At 38.5% G+C, this 21,179-nt stretch overlaps 3 protein-coding genes across 6 annotated transcripts in view; 2 read left to right on the top strand and 1 right to left on the bottom strand.

Annotated features, from left to right (window-relative positions):
* Window positions 1-194: 194 nt before the first annotated feature.
* Window positions 195-14,636, top strand: LOC106740672 (sensory neuron membrane protein 1-like). Of its 4 annotated transcripts, none has more exons than XM_014611943.1 (9): window positions 195-1,612; window positions 3,901-4,057; window positions 5,532-5,689; window positions 6,365-6,564; window positions 7,921-8,123; window positions 8,906-9,161; window positions 11,110-11,321; window positions 12,372-12,598; window positions 12,738-14,636. In XM_014611943.1, exons 1-9 carry the CDS (start codon window positions 1,371-1,373, stop codon window positions 12,955-12,957), a joined length of 1,875 nt encoding a protein of 624 aa, XP_014467429.1. In that variant the 5' UTR covers window positions 195-1,370; the 3' UTR covers window positions 12,958-14,636. The 4 variants fall into 4 exon arrangements, with proteins under 4 accessions (XP_014467429.1, XP_014467444.1, XP_014467437.1 ...); XM_014611958.1 differs by having other exon boundaries at window positions 1,532-1,612; window positions 3,941-4,057; window positions 12,738-14,635; XM_014611951.1 differs by lacking the exon at window positions 195-1,612 and adding an exon at window positions 1,619-2,714 and having other exon boundaries at window positions 3,941-4,057.
* A 319-nt stretch (window positions 14,637-14,955) lies between these two features.
* On the top strand, window positions 14,956-18,529 carry LOC106740634 (nitrogen permease regulator 3-like protein). The gene is made up of 7 exons (XM_014611872.1): window positions 14,956-15,170; window positions 15,412-15,683; window positions 15,746-15,841; window positions 15,902-16,120; window positions 16,550-16,883; window positions 17,286-17,462; window positions 17,741-18,529. The coding sequence occupies exons 1-7, from the start codon at window positions 15,006-15,008 to the stop codon at window positions 18,110-18,112; spliced, it is 1,635 nt and encodes a 544-aa protein (XP_014467358.1). The 5' UTR covers window positions 14,956-15,005; the 3' UTR covers window positions 18,113-18,529.
* A 109-nt stretch (window positions 18,530-18,638) lies between these two features.
* LOC106740627 (endoribonuclease Dcr-1) overlaps window positions 18,639-21,179 on the bottom strand; it is a 10,797-nt gene continuing 8,256 nt past the window's right edge. The window contains exons 21-24 of the mRNA XM_014611859.1: window positions 20,909-21,140; window positions 20,602-20,822; window positions 20,375-20,540; window positions 18,639-19,504 (exon numbers count right to left, since the gene is read on the bottom strand). Of these exons, the coding sequence (XP_014467345.1) occupies window positions 19,257-19,504; window positions 20,375-20,540; window positions 20,602-20,822; window positions 20,909-21,140 (867 nt within the window). The 3' untranslated portion in view covers window positions 18,639-19,256. The remainder of the gene's footprint in view (window positions 19,505-20,374; window positions 20,541-20,601; window positions 20,823-20,908; window positions 21,141-21,179) is intronic.

Below are 21,179 nucleotides of genomic sequence, written 5' to 3'. Positions count from 1 at the left end.
TACTATAAATGTTAACTTTCTTCATCTTTATCTAGTTATCTAATAAGATATTTTTTTCCGAAGATATTCAAGATGGTAATAATTATTGGCTCATCCTGTATATGATATTTTACGTACTACAAAGATGAATCTGTCATATATCGAGATATATAAATATATAAAATAACAAAACTTCACTCAGTTTTAAAGATGTCTCGATATATAAGTTTTATCTTAACGATTTTTTTCTTATATCTAAAAATTTTAATTACAGTAATGTAGATGAGAAATACATATCAGTAGCGTCTATGACGAATGATGGACTCGCCTTTGTCGTGCGAAATGCTTCACATGTAATTAACACGCTCGCTTTGAATGACTTTTTCATTTTAAAGATTAAGGATTAAAGATTAATTTTTCACTTAAAGAGACATCTCGTTTACCGAGGCGAATGCGTTATTATTAGACATTACTTCAACAGCAATGTTAATTATTATGATGTCAGTTCTTCGATCGATTAATGCATTTGTGGGTCGGCCGTAATGGCGCATACCAGCAAATAACCATCGCAATTGCAATTTACACTATTGAGTCTAGGGTACACAAAGACAGGTCACACTCATAACGTAGCTATTATCAAGATGAAGTGTTTATTACTATTCATATATATTTTTCAAAGGCACGACGTATATTCACCGAGTGTCAGTTTGAACAACGTTGCACATAGAAGCAGCGAGTCTCGACAATCGCGACGGTCTGTTTTTGCTGCTACAACTTGCCATAATACAAACAGAATAGAAATTACGTACTCATTAAAATGTATCGACCGATACTCTATTGTGAATGCTTGATCCCTTGACACACTGGTCAGCCATTCACGTGACTTATCAGTCAATCAATAACTTATCAATGCCATTTATGCCATTAGCTCTCGGAGATATAACGTCCGATTAATCCCGCCGCGTTTCAATACTCTCTTGAACCTTTAGTTCCACAGATTTCATTTTAACGCTGCCTTGAACAGACAACTTTTTTAACACCGCGAAACAGCGAAAACAAATATTTAAGACATCATCAAGGTCATAATAATACTGAATCATATTATTAGAATTGAAATTGAACCTATCTTGCTATTTTAGCTCCTACTGTACTGTAGAATTAAAGGTTTAACATAAGGCCAAAATTTCGACTCGGATTAAGTTGGCTAAAGCACACAGATATGTGCACACACACATACACACACACGGGGCCCGTAATATGTTGTTTCATACCTTCGTTGTCAAAATGCCTCTCTCGTTTTCCGCACGAGGAGCACAGAATCTCGCGGCCCGAATCGGACGTTATTTCGTGACTTTCGTCGAGTATCTCTGCTCAGCTGAGTCACACATCTTATGAGCCAGCGTAAATTGCGCGTTTTCGATCGCATCGTCGTCGGTGCATCCGACTGCCGAGATGCCACGCCAGGTCAGCCAGGAAAGATAGAAGTTCACGATGGGGCCGGGCAGGCCAGGAGTACGCCGACGCCGAGCCGGTGTAAGACATCGGTGTCATTATCGCGCGGACAGTCCGCGACGAGCCGCGCACGATCAACGGCGACGAGGGTGGCGCGGAAATTGGCCAGGAGAGCGCACAGGTGCGAAGACGGTAGAACACGGCGAAGGTCGACCACTGTCCGCCTTCGCGTACTCGCGTACTTCGTCCCTTACGTGGCTTTCGACGGAAATACTTCACGCGATATTTCGCACCGCACGTCTCGCTCTTTGCTTCTCGGTGGAAATGGACGGCAAAAAGGGCCGAAGAAAGAATAAGCCGACGCGCTGAAGAAGGACCACGGAACAGCAACTCAAGCAGCCGGGATTTGGAATACGGGTCGCCACTGTGATCTCCTCCTCCTCGCGGATCCAACCGAGAGGAAATGTCTCCGTCGACGGAATTTCACCTGTGAAAATCTGACGAGAGGATTACGTGCGAACGCTGACGTACACGATATCGTGCGGCGAGTATCCTGATATACGCCGATATTCTGAGAGAGAACTGCCGTGTCGATACCGAATACCGAATACCGGAGTACGTGGATACCGCGGGCAGAAAGTTATATACGCGCTCGGTTTACCCGTTTAGACAAACACAGAACAGAAATAGAGAGAGACCAAGGCAACAGACGGAAACGGGTAGTTGCACAGAACGAATTATTTTCGGATAGCTTAATTTTTACTAGCTATACTTAGAGCGCGAAAACGTCATCCTCCCCCGATTCGTTTCGACGATTAAATCGCACATTTATTTGCTTTTATGTTAAAATTAAATTTCTTTCTTTCGAAGCAGTTACAAGCAGGAAAGTTATTCACTCGACCAGTCGCCCGACGAATGTTTGTGCTATACTCGTGTCGTGTTTCTCATCCTGTCAACGATATTATCTCAAGAATACGCTCTCGCGAGATTTCGCGCATTTACCGTGATACCCGGCGTACTTTTACGTGCGTGACGGATCGACCGGGTGGAATTTCACACGACGATCTCTCGGACCGTCGTTGCATCGATGCGGTGATTCCCTCGGGCTCGAAATGCTGCACGGCCGAGAAGCAAAGGCGGACGTGTCGGCATCGAAGCGATACGACGTAGCAGTTCGCACACTCCGGCGCACGCACGACACCTTGAAGCGCACCAAGCTGCTGTACATCGTCCCGTTCGGCAGAGCGTTCGACAGGGCGATTCGCGTCTTCGAAGGATACAAGGTTCCGGTCGTTCGACCATTGAAGTGCGGCTGCCGATCCTCGCGTGAACCGAACCCGCTCGTACGACAGTTACGGTCGCGATCGTTCCAGAACGCCGCGGAATCCCCGGCGGACTCGTCGTTCTCGTTATTACACCCGGAATCTCGCTTGATTCGATATTATAATCTCACTCGATTCTTCGAGCGAAATTTAACGTCGAGTCCGAGTGAACTGCGCACGACGGCTTCGCGAGTCACGATTGACCAAACGTTAGTGCGGATTTGCGATAAGTGTGGCGAGCTTTACACTGAGAAAAAAAATACTTCGATATATATCGAGATAATTATTTCTGTGGGAAAAAATAAACCTTATATTCCACAAGTAAATTTCTAAGTATTCTTACTCAATGTAACCTTTCGCTCTGAGCACGATAAAGTGTAACGTAATTTCTGACAAATTCTGACGTTCCCCGCGCTGCTAAAAGTCGTGATAACGCTTAAATCTTAGGAATCGCAATGTCTGGGAGAACTGGAAACGCTTTTTACTAGAAATCATATTACGATTTAGTGCACAGAGCAAAAGGCTAAAGATTCGCTACACCTATTGTAAACCCGGACTTACTCTCTGATATTAATATTATAACGCGCGCGTGAAGGAAAAAATGTAACATGTAGACGAAAAAAATTGATATCAATTCAAGATACGTATTCTCATATATAAGTAAGGGTATATAGTCTTATATAAGTAAAACACGCACACACACACACACACACACATACTTGCTTTTACATGAGAAAATATTCTATAAAGTTCCACTAAAAATATCATATTATTATTTATTTTATATTACTATTATACTTTCTTATTGTGCAAGAATAATTTTTATGAATTGAGAGGAAAAATATCAAATAGAAATAACGATATCTTCAAACCGATACAATTCTTGGCTTGAAGATATCGTTCTTTCTACCCAATATTATTTTCTCCGAATTCTTGATAATTATTTTTGAATAACTAGAATATAATATTTTTAACGGAACTGTAAAAAAATTTCTTCGTGTTAAGCTTATATAAATTTTATCTTCATATAAGATTATATATTTTTTTATGTATGAAGATATGAGTCTTAAATGATAATTTTTTTCCGCATAGTAGTTCAGTTTCGAGTTATCCGCCTGTTCGTTAGAGATATCCATTTCCATTCCAGTTTGCTTCCAAATGTAACCGAGCGCTTGACATTCCCGCAGACCGTGAAAATGGTGTCCATAAAGAAACTCGCGATAGGCGGTGCCGCCATGTTCCTTTTCGGCATTCTCTTCGGCTTCGTGGGGTTCCCCAAGCTGCTCCGCTCGCAAATCAAGAAGGTAAAACGAAGCTTTTTCTCTTCCGGCAGATGCCATGTCTAAAATGCCTCACGTTGACATTACATTAATGTACATTCGACGCTACCGTTGATTACCTAATTGCAGTGGGAACATTCGTTATGCAGGCCACTTCGTTTTTCTTTCTTCTCGTGTGCCTCGTGTAATTAAATCAGGATTTAATTAATCATCATGTCAAGAGCGATGATTTCAATATGTCGGGCTCGATTAATATGACTTTGAATAATATATAAGAAGTTTTATAAAAATTATTATACATGCATACTGAAACACAACTGGCCGTCTAATCGCGTCAAACTTTCTCCTATTGCTTTAAAGTTTCGGAGAGAAAGCGTTTTTTCTCCTTTTTCCTGCGGTTTCTGTCCCAAGGCTACATACGTTTGTTTAGAAAAATTCACGTGTATTTAGATAAAAGTAGTCACATTTACTTTTCTCCGTAAAAGAGGTAAGAATCCAAAAAAGTTTGCGCAAAAATGAGGAAAAAACGGGTTTTTTCGAAACTTTAAAACTATACCCAGTAAGCAAAAAATCATTAACCCAAAAATATTAAAAATAATATTTTAATTTTAATATTTAGGGATATTATATTATCAAATAACAATTTAAAAACATTTATAAAATATTACGTTAAAATGTCTATATAATCCACATAAAATCAATGTTTCAAAAGATTGTTTTAATGTTTCTTACTTACTGGATATTTCCTCCTCTCTTTCCTCACACTTGTTTTGAACATTTTTACCAAATTCCACGCGACACTTGAAAGCTTAAGGGGGGGGGGGGGGCAAAATGTAATTTTAACAAGCTTCGGTATGATTAAACAGTACAGTACGATTAAACTTTTTTTTTCCTAATATCTCTCGGAAAATCTCAGTGTACATGTCACTTCTGGGAAAAATTCTGCACACGTGCCTGATGCAACTGATCGTTATAATCTCGTTGAATACCGCGAAACACTCGAGTCATTCCGTAAAGCCATACATCGCGGAGGATCCTGTTATTAACGGCCATATAATATATTGTTTGGCGTTTTTACTTATTCGGTCCGCAATATCCATGACACGCGAGAAAAAAATGAAAAAGAGACGNGAGGGGGGGGGGGGTTACGACTGTGTGACTGTTCATCGCAGACTGCATGACGTGGGAACGGAGACGCGGAATCGGCGAGATTACCAGCAGATATTCGTTTAATTCGTCTTCACGGAGCGAAATTAACGAAAACATTACGTCGAGGCTGCAATTTGCGGGATTTCCGGGAAATCGCGACATTCCAGAGAGCTTATCTTCGAGCCATTTTCGTCTGTATTTGAGCAAAATGAAAATGACACGTTACGTAAAATCTTTCCATTGCCTTTTGATGTGTAAATGAAAACTCAATCTATCGCGATTGATGATTTATTACATTATTCCCATCCGTCGTGGCCAATGGCGAGTTAACAAGACTTAATGCTCGCAGGCAATCGCGTTGAAGCCGGGCAGCGAGATACGTGAAATGTGGACGGCTTTCCCGCTGCCGCTGGACTTTAAAGTCTATATGTTCAACGTAACCAACGCTGACGAGATCATGCAAGGTGGGAAACCGAAGCTGCAAGAAGTGGGGCCTTTTTTCTACGAGTGAGTCGCTTTCACTATGTAGTAAGGACGAATGATAAAGTTCAATTCAATATACTGATACTATACTGGATAAAGTTACTACACTTACAGGTACTGTATATTTGATCAAGTTAAGTTCGATATACTTAAATTCATAACATATGAACATAAAAAACTTAACGATTTTCCCTATTTTACAAACTTTTCAAATTTTTTATTTTGTTCCTCAGAAAAATGTACAAAATCAGTATCAAAAACAATAGTTTTAAATGCTCGGAAAAAACTTGGGTTTTCTCAATTTTTCCGTGTTTTCTTTTCAATTTCTTTCCGTGGTTAAATGAAAAAGAAATGAAAGAAACCGAGTTTTTTCACGGATTTTCTCGGTTTCGTTCAAAGGAAAAATTGAAAAAGATGTTTAATTATATCAAAAACTGTAAAAAACATATGTAGAATATAATTTTTCCATTAAAAAAAAATTAGTTTTTATTGTACACACTATACTCGATTATCTCTGTTGCTTTTCTGAAAGCTCTGATTCTTGTCCGGTCTCGATTTTTTATATTTAATATTTTATATATTTGATTAAATTTTATTTGTTAAGTTAATTTAATTTTTCATTTTATTTAATTATGAATCCTTTGAATCTTCTTCTCTTATTCCTGATGCCGATTTTAAAATGTTCCGTGTCCATTCCAGCGAGTACAAGGTGAAGTTGGACCTGATAGACCGGGAAGACGACGACAGCGTGGAGTACAGTATGAAGTCAATATGGTATTTCAATAAGAAGAAGAGCAACGGTCTGACCGGGGACGAGGACATGGTGTTTCCTCACCTTATGATCCTCGGCATGGTGATGGCCACCCTCAGGGACAAGCCCGCCGCAGTCGGGGTCGTCGGTACGTACAATCTCTCACGTTGTAATGTCCTCGTAATCTCAGCCCTACCTGGACCGAAAAGGACCCCAGTAAAGGGCAAAACCTTCCGCAAATTAGTCGCGAAAGAATGTCATGCGGGACGGACGAGCATCCGTGCCCGCTTCGCAGGCACGGTTTCCAGGCAGAACAGAAAATGATGACGTCAAAGTGACAAGAAAATGAGCGGAAAATGAGTTTTTATAGTTACTTTCTCGTCACTTTAACGTCATTGTGATTTTGTGTTCTTCCCGGGCACGATCCTCGGTTACACGGTAAAAAATCTGGTGTAAATAACGACCCACTGAAATTTGTGTCTAACTTTAATGTAGGAATATGTTAAAAAGTATATAAATATATGTTAAATTAATATGCTCACCTTGTTAACAATCCTTGTTAAAGTAACACAGAAATTTCGGTCGTCCGTTATTTACACGAAATTTTTCACCTGTGTATTCATACTCCGTTCAGATCTCACTATTTCCGTTCAATGTCGCATATCGATTGCAGCCGCAATCGTATTGGTCATATCTCGCAGGGTCGCAGACTGTAACACAGCCGGAACTTTTAAAGTGGAGCGCGAGATACGTTTTTTCCTATAGCGTAAGCGCGCGTGTGCGGAGGTGTGAATTACTCATGATATCTTGGTCGTCGTCTTCATCGATACGCAGTGTTAAAGTGCGACGCGACGCTGTTAATTGCGACGAAAGTCGAGTTCTTCCCGCGGCTGAAATCGAACTCGTCGCCGCTCATGGCCTCCCCCATGCACGGCAAATTATATCACAGAGATATTTGGAAAATATCTGAATGTCTAAATATCTGGTTGTCAAGATAACACGGAGATATCTGAAAGATATCTGTAAGATTTCAGTATCGGCCATAATCGTGTGCAAATGTTGCAGAGACATCCCTGTTGAAAAAAAAAAACCAAGTGGGAATCCATGTGAGAAATCTATACGGAATCTCACGGTTCCCTTTAGGAATTTGCGCCATACAAACATCTAAGTCCTGAATAAGAATCCACGTGGATTCCTATATGAATTTTCGCAAATTACGTGGATTCCTATGTGGATTTTTATTATCCTATATGGATTCACATGTGAGTTCTTATAAATTTCCATGGGAATCCATCTGGAAATTTTCGACGGGGTCTTCTCCAAAAAAACATATGCTATCGTGTAATAATGTTCTGCGGATATTCCGTGGATATCTGAAAATAAAATATCTCAGATACTTAAAATTACAGACATAAAGATATCTGATGATATCTCCGATATGTTTTGCTGTGTGGGTTAGAATGATCGAGGGTGATTTTGTGACGCGTGCAACGGTGTGTCGCAGGCAAGGCGGTGAACAGCATCTTCCACAATCCGGACTCGATATTCGTGAAGGCCAAAGCGAAGGATATACTCTTCGACGGTCTGCCGGTCGACTGCACGGTGACGGACTTCGCGGGGGCGGCGGTATGCAACGTGTTGAAAACGGAGGGCAAGGAATTGATACCGGACGGCGAGGGTCGCTACAAGTTCTCCCTCTTCGGTGGGGTGCGTGTCTCCACGACGCTGAGCGAACTAAAGATTCATTTTTTAATTAAATCTTTGAGTTAAATCTCTTTAAATTAAACCTTTAAAATTGCTCATAATTATTACATACCAAAGATATCATGAGATGTCTCGGAATCGTTCTAAACATATCCAAGATGTCCTGGAGAATGTCCGAGGACGTTCTAAATATATGCAAACGGAAAAAACAATTCTGTTGATGTAAATGAATTTACCGTCGCCTGAGGACCAGACAAAAATTCGATTGTAGAAATCGAACCATGTATCAAATTTTCATCTTCATTTTTCTCGAAACGCACTCCACGTCGGATCTTTTTTCCATAACTACGATCATTTGATCGAATTTATTAGTCCGGTTCGTTTAACAATTACTTCCGACCACATTAATCCTGAAGTTTATACATTATTTTTTAAAACTCGATGTGCGTTTTTGAATATATTTTATGGATTTTTGAAAATTACATATTCGAGTCAACGTGTTGCTTACCGCGCTACTGACTTTCCGAAAGCACGTCGCTGAATGGATAAATCATTGTGCCAATTGTATGTCAAAAAAGTCACGAGTCACGCATGACAGCCGCGAGCTGTCATTACGTTGAGTGTAGGCGCAATTTTACCGCGAACGGGAGAGGACTGTCGCGTTGTCTTCTCTTCGTCATGCACGCGTACGAGAAATATATACATGACGTGGTAAAGCGAGAAGAAGAAGCAACGAAGCAATAGTTTGCTTCACAGGACGCGAATGAAATTGATTGTTTCTGCAGAAAAACGGAACCGTCGTGCCGGAGCGCATGCGAGTCATGCGCGGCATCAAGAATTTCAAGGACGTCGGACGTGTCCTGGAATTCGACGGCAAGCCCGCGCTAGACATCTGGCCGGAGGATCACTGCAACCAATTCAACGGCACCGACTCGACGATTTTCCCGCCTCTTTTCGGGCCGGACGACGATATCGTCTCATTCGGCTTCGAAATCTGTCGGAGTCTCAGCGCACATTTCAGTCACCACACCAAGGTCAAAGGTACGCGCTCCAAGTTCATGTATCTTGAAATCCAAAGTGAAATTATGTAAAACATATATTATGAGATATATATTTTGTGTAATCATATATACAATCTTACATAATTATATAAGGATATAAAGATATATATCTTATTGTGATTTATGTATCTTATAATTATATAAGATATATCTTCCCAGACTAATGTCACAAATGTCTAAAATATGTTTTCAACATCTTGAAGATATCTAAAACAACTAGGATATATCTTACAGACGTCTCCATCTTCTAAACATTTATGCTATATATAAGAGTTATTATAAGATATATATCTTACAAAATTATTTGTGTGAAAATTTTCTCATAATTATAACTGAGACGAATTTGATTAAACTTAACGCTATTCCTGCTGTTATCAATTACATATAATTTAAGATCTAAAATATTCTTACACGCGTATAAAATGAAATTAAAGCACACAAATCACTCTTAATATAACGCCTTATAATATAATGAATTTGTATCGTCTTGTTAATGTTTTCCTACTTTCTGATATTATTGGGTACGGTCGATTATATTAGGTTGTCAAGGATGAAATTTGTAGTTAATAATATTGCCAACTGTAACAGCTTATTATTTGACGTTGGCTTAATATATTACCGTTCTGTTTTTTTGTTGGAAAGTTACAATCTCGCCTGTTTAAAGAAATCATTGTAAACTCTAAAAAATATCAAAACCTTTTTTTAAAAATTAATTTTGTTGAAAATGGAACGGTCGGAAATTCGCACTATTATGAAGTATGAGTTCTTACGGAACTACGGCATCGCAGACCGCGCGAAACATTAATAGTGTATTTGGCCCTAATGTTACTACGCAGCAGTAACAAATATCAAATTGGACAGTATCAAATTGGTTCGCCAAATTTCATACAGGTAACTTTGGCCTCACAAATGAGCCACGCGGTCGTCCAGAATCAAAGGTCAATAATGACGAAGTAAAGGTCACCGTTGAGTCTGACCCATGTCAGAGTGCCTATGAATTATCGTTGAAGTTTTGTGTTAGCAGACAAACAATATTAACTCATTTAGCTCAAATCGGTAAAGTGAAAAAGTTGGATAAGTGAGTTCCACATGAACTGAATGAAAAACAGAAACAAAAGCGTTCGGAAGCTTGCTTGATGTTGCTTTCTCGTCACAAATCTGATCCATTTTTGAATCGAATTGTCATTTGTGATGAGAAATGGATCCAATATGACAATCGCAAACGTTCAGCACAGTGGTTGGACAAGGATGAATCACCAAAACACACTTCAAAGCGCAATATTCATGAGAAGAAGCTGATGGTGAGTGTTTGGTGGTCTAGCGCAGGTGTGATCCATTATGATTTCGTGAAACCTGGTTCATTGATCACAGCAGAAATATACTGCAACTAACTGGACGAAATGATGTAAAAACTTAAAGAAAAACAGCCTAGATTGGTCAACAGATCGACTCCTATCTTATTGCATGATAACGCTAGACCACGCACTGCACAAATGACTGTGGCAAAACTACAGGAATTGGAGTTGAAACTTTTTCATCATCCTCCATACTCACCAGACCTAGCCCCCACTAACTACCACTTCTTCCGCAATTCGGACAACTTTTTAATAGGAAAACAATTTAATTCCGACAATGCTGTAAAACTGGCCTTCCAGGAATTCATTGACTCTCGTCCGCCAGGGTTTTATAACACCGGCTTGAACAACCTGCCGCTTAAATGGCAAAAGTGTATAGACAATATGGGTGCATACTTTGATGAATAAAATAATTCCTTATATTTGTAAGTTATCGACCAACTTTGCCTTTTTCTTCTACAAATTTCATCCTTGACGATCTGATACAATTAGAAATGCGATAACGAGAAAACGCATTTATCGCCAAGATCATCATAAGATTCCTCGTGTCTCATGAAATCTCTAAATTCACAGGCGTCAACACTCTTCGTTACACGGCGAATCTTGGTGATGGTAGCAAAAATGAGGACGAGAAGTGCTTTTGCCCGACACCGGAAACCTGTCTGACGAGGAATCTCTACGACATGACGAAATGTCTGGGCGTTCCCATCATCGGTTCCCTGCCGCACTTTTACGATTCCGAAGAGAAGTACCTGACGATGGTCGACGGCTTGAATCCTAAGCAGGTGACGTCATCAGAATTTCAGAAATTCGTAAACGATTACATGATCCTTACCGAATCGATTGCATTAAACAAATGCGACATATAATTACAGTTATATACTATATAAATAATATATTAAATAAATATAATAATTTACTATATAAATAATATTGGGAGTATAAATTAATTCGGTCCGTTTTTTATGGTCAAAAATGCATTTATTTCAGAACAAAATGAATGAACAGATTAATCAAAGTATTGTCCATCGCTGGCTACTACTTTTTCCCACCTCTCAGGCAATTTTCGAATTCCATCTCGAAAAAATGTCTCGTATTTTGAGGCGATCCAAGTTAGGAGCCAATTTTCGATTTCTGCGAAAGAAGTGAACCGGTGACCTGCCAAATCGTGCTGCATCCGTCGGAACAACCAGTAATCAGAAGGAGCAATGTCCGGCGAATACGGCGGATGCGGTGAAATATCCCACTTGAGCGTTTCCAAATAATTTTTTACGACTTTTGCGACATGAGGCCGAGCGCTATCATGCAGAAGAATAACTTTGTCATGTCTTTGCTCGTATTCCGGCCGTTTTCCTCGTAATGCACGGCTCAAACGAATCAATTGTAGCCAATACCGATGGCCCGTAATGGAATCGCCAGGTTGTAGCAGCTCATAGTATACAACACCCTTTTAGTCCCATTTTTTTGGCTGTCCAGAGCGAGGTTTGTCTTCAACGCAGAAATCACCATTCTTGAAACGTCGAAACCATTCCCTGCATGATTTATCAGTTGGAGCATTGTCACCATAAACTTCTACAAGCATTCGATGCGAAAATTTGACACATTCATCGCAGTAAAAAACAGGGGGTTTTGTATGAAACTCAAAGCGATATAAACTGAATATTATTGACAGATGTCTGACCTCTCTGAAACCACCGAAATCAGCTGTCACTGTGAAACATTCATAACAGCCAGAGCCATTTTTTGAAAACGAATCGAACTAATTTGTACTCCCAATATATTAAATAAGTATAACAAGAAGTGTGCCGTTTTAAATAAACCGTTGACATTTGCAGGAAAATCACGAGATCGACATGGATTTCGAGCCAATGACGGCTACTCCGATACGCGCGCACAAGAGGTTGCAGTTCAACATGTTCGTACATCCGGTACCCAAGTTCAAGCTGATGAAGACCTTCCCTGAGGCGTTGCTGCCGTTGTTCTGGGTGGAGGAAGGGATACTTCTCGATGACCAATTCGTCAACAAGGTGAAGATAGTGTTCAAGGCGATAATAGCCGTCAAGTGAGTGTTCGAATTTAATACTAACACGGACCGATCGGCCGACAGCTAATATTAATTCGCTGACTGCAAAAATCGATCGACTGCTTCGTTAGGATTAAGCCTTGGCAAAGTAGCTTTGACATTGCATCTCGATTTGCAGCTTTATCAAATGGCTCTCGGTGCTCGGCGGGATAGGAATGGGTTGCGCGGCTGGCGCGTTGTACTATAAGAATCGCGACACCGGCAAGCTCGAGATCACGAAAGTCACCCCGAAGCTCGACAGCAGGGCGGACAGCAAAATGGAGAAGAACTGGCCGCCCGGCATGAACATCAGCACGATACAAGCGGCGTCGGTGCCACCCAGCCTCGATAGAAATTGAAGCGATTTTAGCAGCAGGTTAATATCAGTATTAACGTCACGAGGATTTATCCTAACAGGCTCGGATATTTTTCTAATTGAAATTATCCAAGTAGCAGAGTGATGTCAAATATCACGTTAACGGCAATGACCGTATCTGATATCAAATGATGTTCTCTGACGTCACTCTGCTCTAGGTATTTCTCAACAATATGCGATAATGAACGTACAACGACGATACATTATCGATGGGCTGAGTGTGACAGTGGTCTAATTTTCCCGCATTTTCCAAAGTATGAAATAAATCTCAAGGTTGAAAATATTAGCCATATTAATTTCTTCATATTGTTTCTTAAAAAAAACTAAAGGTAGATCCAATGATCATTGTTGCATGAAACCCTCATACCAGGTCTGTTTCCTGCTCCTGAACTAGGTTACATTTTTTACCGTTAGAGTGAGACAAGTAGATAGCTTAGCGTTGAAGAGAAAAGGAACAAAGTCCTAGTGCGGTCCTAGTTCGGCAGAAACAGAAAACAGACCTATCGAGTGATAATTTCTTTAAGATATATGAGGAATTAATTTGTAAAAAGCTACTAATAACAAAGGAAAACGCGAGGAATAATGAAGTTATCCTTTTTTATTAAAATAGAAAAGAAAAACATTGAATATATTGCGGCGTTACATGTAATTACAATGTATCTGACTGCAGTTGGTTTTTCAAACTCTAGCAGAAGGACAGATAAATTTCCCAAAGAAGATAGATAAGGACTATATAGCTAAGATTCAAACAATATTATGAAATATATATTTCAAATTGACTATTTAACTACCTCGTTGTAAGAGTGTTAAAGTGTCTCTTAAAGTTTTCAGTAATGCACTTTTATGTACAATACAATCGGCTCAATATCTATGTTTTGCGGTTTCTTAAGTTCTCGATTGTCTATAGTATATGTATATTTTTGATGTTGTTCTGAATTTTTTAACGCTCTGTAAAATTAGAAATCTTGATTTTAATGATGATTCAGCACGATTTTAGAAAGTTTTAAAAAAACTAAGCACCGCCGACCCCACATAACGGAAATGTCCAAAATACATCATAGGGATATCCTAAAGATGCTGTGTGGGATGAAAGACTGCACGCGCAAAATATGCCTGATAGTCTTAAGAAAATCATTTAGCGTTTTCTAGTCAGAGCAGAAATGAATATTAACAATACTTATTATCATCTAACTGCACACGAGTAGATGAAACAGCAGGCGCCAACAAAGAACTAAATTCCCAAAGAACTATATCCGGCGAGAAATGAACATTTGAATTGACGTCAAATCGACACAATCGAATTTCATTTCGAAACAATCGAAATTACATCGAATCGACGTCGATTTGACATCGATGAGTTATTTCTCGTTGGGGATGTGTTGAAATAAATTAATCCATTTTTAACCTGGAGATATATGCGTTTATTTTTTAGCAAAACTACTCGAGTGCTATTGACCGCTCTCAAAGATAATAATACTTAAGTACTTCCCAAACAATTAGTGCGCCTAAAAATGTTTAAAAAAAAACTGCGAGGAAAATAAATGTAATATTAAAACTGTATAATATTAGTATTACATTTGAATTATCTTGAATTCAAAGCCTGATCTGTTCGCATACACTTAATTTTAGTACATTATATTTAATTTTAATAGATGAAACAATATTTTGTTACATTAAATAACAATTATGTATGTAATAAATTAAATATAAATGTTTTTGGTGTAATACAACGTTCTATTTCACACAAAAACTGTACCGTGTCCAAAAGCGTTTCTTTCAATATATCTTAATATTGAGAACATTAATTATTTAAAGAGCGTTCAGAATGTTCAGAGAGCACTTTATACAGGTTATAATTCGACTATGTGGATATTCTGAATACTAAGTATTTTAGATAAAACTGAAATCAAATATTTTTGGGCACGCATGCGTAAGAGACAATTATCGGAAAGTGTAGATAGTGCAAAGTGCAACTAAAAAGTACAAATCTAACCTAATGATCGGAAACCTGCTGATAATAATTAAACAAACATGGGAGAGATCAATCCACTGAGTATAATTTTGGTAAAAAGTGACAGCAAGGGTGACAGGTTGTTATTTCGGTATCCACACATGACAAATCATGTGAGAGACCCGAGCCAATGCACCAGACGAAAGAATCCTTATTCTCTAACCAACACTGAGGACTTATTGCAGGTATATATTCTTTGTTTTATATAAAATTTTATTCTATAGGATCTAATGTTTTTTATACAGAATGTAATTACACTTGTTTGTGAAATATTTACACAACAAGCACTTTGCATTTAAATAAATAGTACTTTAACACTCTAAAGATAATATTGTTATTTACTTTTAAATATAATATTTTAGTATTTATACACATTGACAGTATGATATATTCTAATATATCTTAATAATTTTGTGTATTCAATAGTCCTTACCATTTCCAACATCAAACATAAGCAATGGGAATTTGACTGGCTTGACAGATGGAGTACTGTCTACTTTATTCGCTGTTAAACCGGAGTTATGCGAACAAAAATTCGAATTGAAGGTAAACGATGTTCGTTTTGTCGGACATCCAACTCTGGTCCCATCTCGAGGTTTAAAAGAAGTAAATTCTTCTATGCTGTTCAATATAGTCTTTGCGTTGCAAGCACAAGCCAGTCATTCCATAGTAAGGTGTTACTATGATTTGAGCAAAAGGTAACATAATTTCTATATATAGAAATTGCTTGCAAGGCATAAAAGTAGTATTACATGTTTAGATTAGGCATAGCATTGAGGCATGAGGAGAAGAGATGCGGCTTTCTAACAGATGAAATCAAGATGATGGTGTCAACTCACGATGAGGTTGCTGGGAGGTGAATAAAATCATCTCTTGCTAAAAAATCCTGTGATATTGTAATAAACTATATGTTTAGATCTGAAGGTGAGAGCGATTGTGACGAATCACCGTACGAGTTGATACTTCAAAGAAGCTCACTCGCGCGTGGTTTGAAATTTGTGTTCAGTAATCTCAGCACTTCTGGTATAGTGAATATCATGATAAATAAATGGATTCAAGTGCGCTTCTGTCTTCCTCAAAAGGTTCACCAGTCGCATAAGAAAGGCTTACTCATTGATCCTGAAATTATAGACAGGTTTGTTAACAACAGCATCTAATACAAAATTCTCATATACAATGTAATTTTAGAAAATTCATACAGAATGTAAGTAAAACTTTATCTTTAATTTGATCCTCAATCTGAAGTAATAATTTATTCACAATTATTTTGTATGTGTATAAATATGTTTAGTAGAGATTCGAGTCTTGGTTAAGAAAGATGAGTCTCTGCTAAATTTTATCAAGAATTAATTTTTTTTTAATTACGTACTTTTTTTTATATAAAACTGTGTTTCAACAATGCTAGATGCGTTATTCTGTAGGCAAACTAATATCTAAAGTACTTACACAATTACTTAATAAAAATATTTCCTATAGACTTACTTGTAAAAAATGACATTATCTATTATATTTTCGAATATTTTTAATATATTATATTAATATTATAATTCTATATTTTTTACAGATGCTTGAACAGTTTAAGACCCTATCATGGCATACTTTTACTAATCGAGCCATTGGACTTGTTAGATTCTTTGCAAATAGACTGTTCGCCAGCACTTAAGCGTTTGATTCAGATCTACAATCCACTGAAAAGTTTGCAAACTTTAGCGGCAGATTCGGATCTAACACTCGCACAAGTGTTCCAGTTAACTGGCCACTTGGTTTATTGGGCAAAGGCAACGATAATTTATCCACTTTGTGAAAGCAACGTCTATGTTGTTTCTCCGGATGCCGTTTTGACCAATCACTTATTAGACTCTTTCTCGGAACAATTTCCAGGAGTCTGCTTACTTCAAGTATGTATCTCAATTATTTCACATCATATATCGAGATAATTGCTTGTTTGTTTGTTTGTTTGTGTGTGTGTGTATGTGTGTGTGTAAAATAATTACGAATATATATATAATCATGCTAAATATTATATTTTTATATCTGTAATATGTAAATATATTAGCCTTAATTATATTAAGGCCGATATTCATATTAAAAAGATGTTAATCCTTATCGGTCGTAAGGTGGTAACGTGACAACAATACTTCGTCGCTGCGGTCGTACGTCACGTAGGAGGTGCCAAGTTCGCATATTTACCGAAACTAGCTACAACCTAGTGAGAATCACGCATAAAAGGCTAGCGTCCGATAAGGGTTAAAATCATTATAGATTGATAGAAATTATGTAAATAATATATTTCTTTTTAGGTGATCAGCGATTTCTCCTTACCGACTTCTATTAGCCAAAAGTTAAATCCTCTGAGCCAACCACAACAACAAACACAACTAGTAAAAATAATCATATGGTTGTTAAGGAATCACTTGCTCTTACAATTACACACATACGTGCAATATATGCCAACAGTGCATGGACGTTTATCAATGGTGAGCTAATTATAATTTTTTTTATTTTTACTAATACTGTGATACTTAAGAAAAACCTAGGACCATATATAAGATATTGAAAACAATATTTAACACATAATATTGTTTTATTTTAAGTTATGTTCCATAATACTGTGATAAGAAATTTAAGAAAAAAAGTCCTTCAGAAAGTATTCTTCAATAATAAAAATTATTTTTTGGCACGGTGTTGTAAAACATGAAATGTCATTAAATGTTATATTTAACATCCTCCCTCCCACATTATTTCTCGATTTTAGGATCTAAAGGATCAAGACACGCACGACATAGACACGATAGAAAAGAGCGAGAGCACGTGGAGTTTGAACGACACACCGAAAGGCACACCTACCGAAATCAAGGAAGAATTATCACTGACAGATAAAGAGGATGGACTGTACGACTACCAATCGGAAGACTACGATATTCCCTCCGACGACAGAAAACTACTCGATAGACTGTGTCGCCTTGGCTATTTCAATGGCGGCCATCACCTGGAGGAAATCATGTATCTGGAAAACATTCGTAGATCCCAGTTGTTGCAAATTCTCGACAAGTTCCGAGACGTCCTAATCACTTCCGAATGCGAGGATCCGGCTATCGCTCTCTTTTACAGTCAACTCGGTTCTTAGTTTCAACGGTGCAGCACGTTCATCGTTACATCGTTTTCGCTTTCGTTTTCACACTCGTCGCAAGCAAATTGTCGCACTAGTCAGTTCTCACGCCTGTTCAGATGAAAAACTTGTGCGTTACAAAAAATTTTATTTATCTTTCGACAATTTTCTTATAAAACTCACGGTAAAAGTTACAAGTGGGTTTTTAGTGAGCTTAATTTGCGGGCGATAATCTGCACTATAGTAGTAGGAAGGGCTAGGATGCTACAATTTCTGATGTCACTTTGTAAATATCGTTCGCGTTCGCACTATCAGTATCTTGTGATATAATTTATGTACGTCGAATTTTGAACTGTCGTATAGTCGCTTCTTTTTTTTTATGTAATTTTTAACAAAAGTCTAATAAAGTGGTCCTGGACTTGCGGCTACATTGTACGTCATCTTTCTGTACTTTCTTTCCTTTCTTTCTTTTTCTCCAGAATATATCCGAATGTCACAGACACATGTAAAAAACGATCAACAGTGCTAGCATGACTAGAGTTTTTCCGACACAGCTATATGCGTAAAACACGTTGATAAATCAATAGATTATATACACAATTAAAATATAAACAATAAAATGATATTTATTCTTATATTGCAGCGTGTCAATGTGGCAAATGCGAGTCTCCTCGAGAAATTATAAGCTAAACAAATAAGTTAGAAGAATAAAGTTTTAAACTCTAATACTGACAGTCAATCAATTGTCGAAAATATGATATATTCCGCTGTATATTTTGTTTAGTAAAAATCGTTTATAATAATACCCGTCAATATTGCCGACCATTCGTTCATTCTTACTCCATACACACCGTGTTAAATAGATTTCGTCAACTGTCAGCGCGCAATTAAATCCTCGATTAAGCTCGAACAAAGAGCAGCTCTTTTCGTTAAGACTCACGTCTATCTAAAATCATAATTTTGTACTGAGAGAGACATACAATGTTGTATACTCAGATAAAGAGGCTACCTTTTAACATTGTAAATTTATAAGTACGCTCATGAACACAATCTTCTGAAATATATTATATATACGCCAACAATTTTTCGGAGAATAAAATATTCTGTCGTTTAACCCGTACTCTCGTCCTCATTCATCTCGTTAAAGCTATGTCAAACATTGTCACAGTTTTTCCCTCGGATAGCTCTGTATCCTCTTCAGCTTCTTCAAGGCGCATTTGGCCGCTGTACATTTCGCGATCCTGTAGTTCCGTCCGATTCCTTTGAACGAACCCTTGCCGAATACATCCACCGTCACGCGGACTCTACGGCCGTCGGCTAGTTTCTCAGGCTTGCCGAATTTCGCGGTCTCCGGTTCCAGCTCCAGTAATTCGCGGATTGGCGACTTGGGCACATTCGTACTGAATTGTTCTGCAATGTATCATGTACGATATCGTTCTAATAAATTTGTTCTACGCAAAAATAAAAGGAAAGGGCTCTGTGGATATTCCATCGGAAGATATTAAGGTTCCTAATTTCCTTGGCTGCAGTCAGATTTCCTTGTTTGATGACGTCAAGAGCGAGAAAATGCGTGCCCAAAATTTTTGTGAAGTACGTTGAAATAAAAGGATTAAAATGACAATTGTGGTCGATATTGAACACGGTTGAAAAATATTCCGGAAATTTTCCTTTCGTTCGAACAATCGATGAATAACCGTAAAGTTATCACGACGCGCAATCTTCTTTTTTTCATGATTTTGTCACGTTAATTTTACGACTACTTATTGATTGTCAAAGTAAAAAGAAAGTTTCCGGAATATTTTACAAATGTGCTCGATCGATTACAAGTGTCACTTTATGGTTGTGTCTTTACTACAACGTATTCCGCAAGAATTTATTTATACGTTTCCTTGCTCCTGACATTAATTAAGACGACTACAGTGAGTAAACAAGGAATTTTAATAAGGAGCTAGTAAGAGCCAATGTACAGATATTTTAGTGCCACAAATCTCAAAATCTTTAAGTAGAACCTCGAACTCATGACATGTTACGTTAAAATCCAAACGCGCACGCGTTTCGGCTTCTGTTTGAACCGTCCTCAGTGGTCCGCAAACATTTTAAGCCAAGTATATATATAAAAAAATTAAAAAAAAAAATGACACGCAAGCTTGACAAAGTTCGTTCTTTTTGTGTCCCTATTTATGTTTTCTATATACTTGATTCACAACGTTTGCGGTTACCATTGAAGCCAATTCCACGCATTATTTAAATTTTCTCCCGGTCGGACGAAGTGTATATTACCGATTTCTGATTTCATTATTGTGTAATACACGCTCCACACCGCATCGAGGGACATTCCGCTATCCAAGTAGATGGCGCCGGCCAACGATTCGAAAACGTCGCCCAAAGCCTTCGGCACTTCCACGTCCTCCGCTTCCTCACACTCCTCTTCGCCGATCAGGTAATACTGAAAAATACAACGCATTCGTTAACGCATTCGTAAACGGCAGTCGTTCTTCGCAACGTACCTCCTCGCTAATGGAATGTCCGTTCTCTTCTTGTATCCTGACGAAGCGATTGATCACCACGCTTAATCCGGGAGAGAGATGGCGGAAGTACTTATGGAAGCCGCACCTCACGGCCAGGGAAGCGAATATCGTGTTATTAACTAAAGCCGATCGCAGGTCCGTCAATGCGCCCGGCGAGTGTTGCCGGGAATCCTCGTACAAGTGTCTAGTAATCAAATAATCTGAAATGCAAAGTGTCACTTCAACGTGACTGATTATGTTGCAACTTGACCCGATTGTGTTCGAAGGACGAAGAAGAAGCGCTCACCCAGCACGGCGTCACCGAGGAACTCCAGACGCTGATAACAATCCGTCAGTCTGTTCGGCTGGTAGGAGGCGTGTGTAAATGCCTGCAGGAGATAACTACTGTCGCGAAATTTGTATCCTATACTTCTTTCTAATTCCTCGTATCCGTCAAGCATCATACGCAGCTCGTCCTCTGGATCAGAAATGTATCGAAGCAACGGATTCTGCGGCTCCTCCAACTTCCCGTAACGAATCTGAGGGGGAGGGGGGGGGGGAATTATTTTTTTATAAAA

The sequence above is a fragment of the Dinoponera quadriceps genome, unplaced genomic scaffold, assembly GCF_001313825.1.
Source record: "Dinoponera quadriceps isolate SergipeBrazil2010 unplaced genomic scaffold, ASM131382v1 scaffold96, whole genome shotgun sequence".
Lineage (NCBI taxonomy): Eukaryota > Metazoa > Arthropoda > Insecta > Hymenoptera > Formicidae > Dinoponera > Dinoponera quadriceps.
The sequence above is the reverse complement of the archived record's forward strand: the minus strand, read 5'-3'. Positions and strand labels throughout refer to the sequence as shown.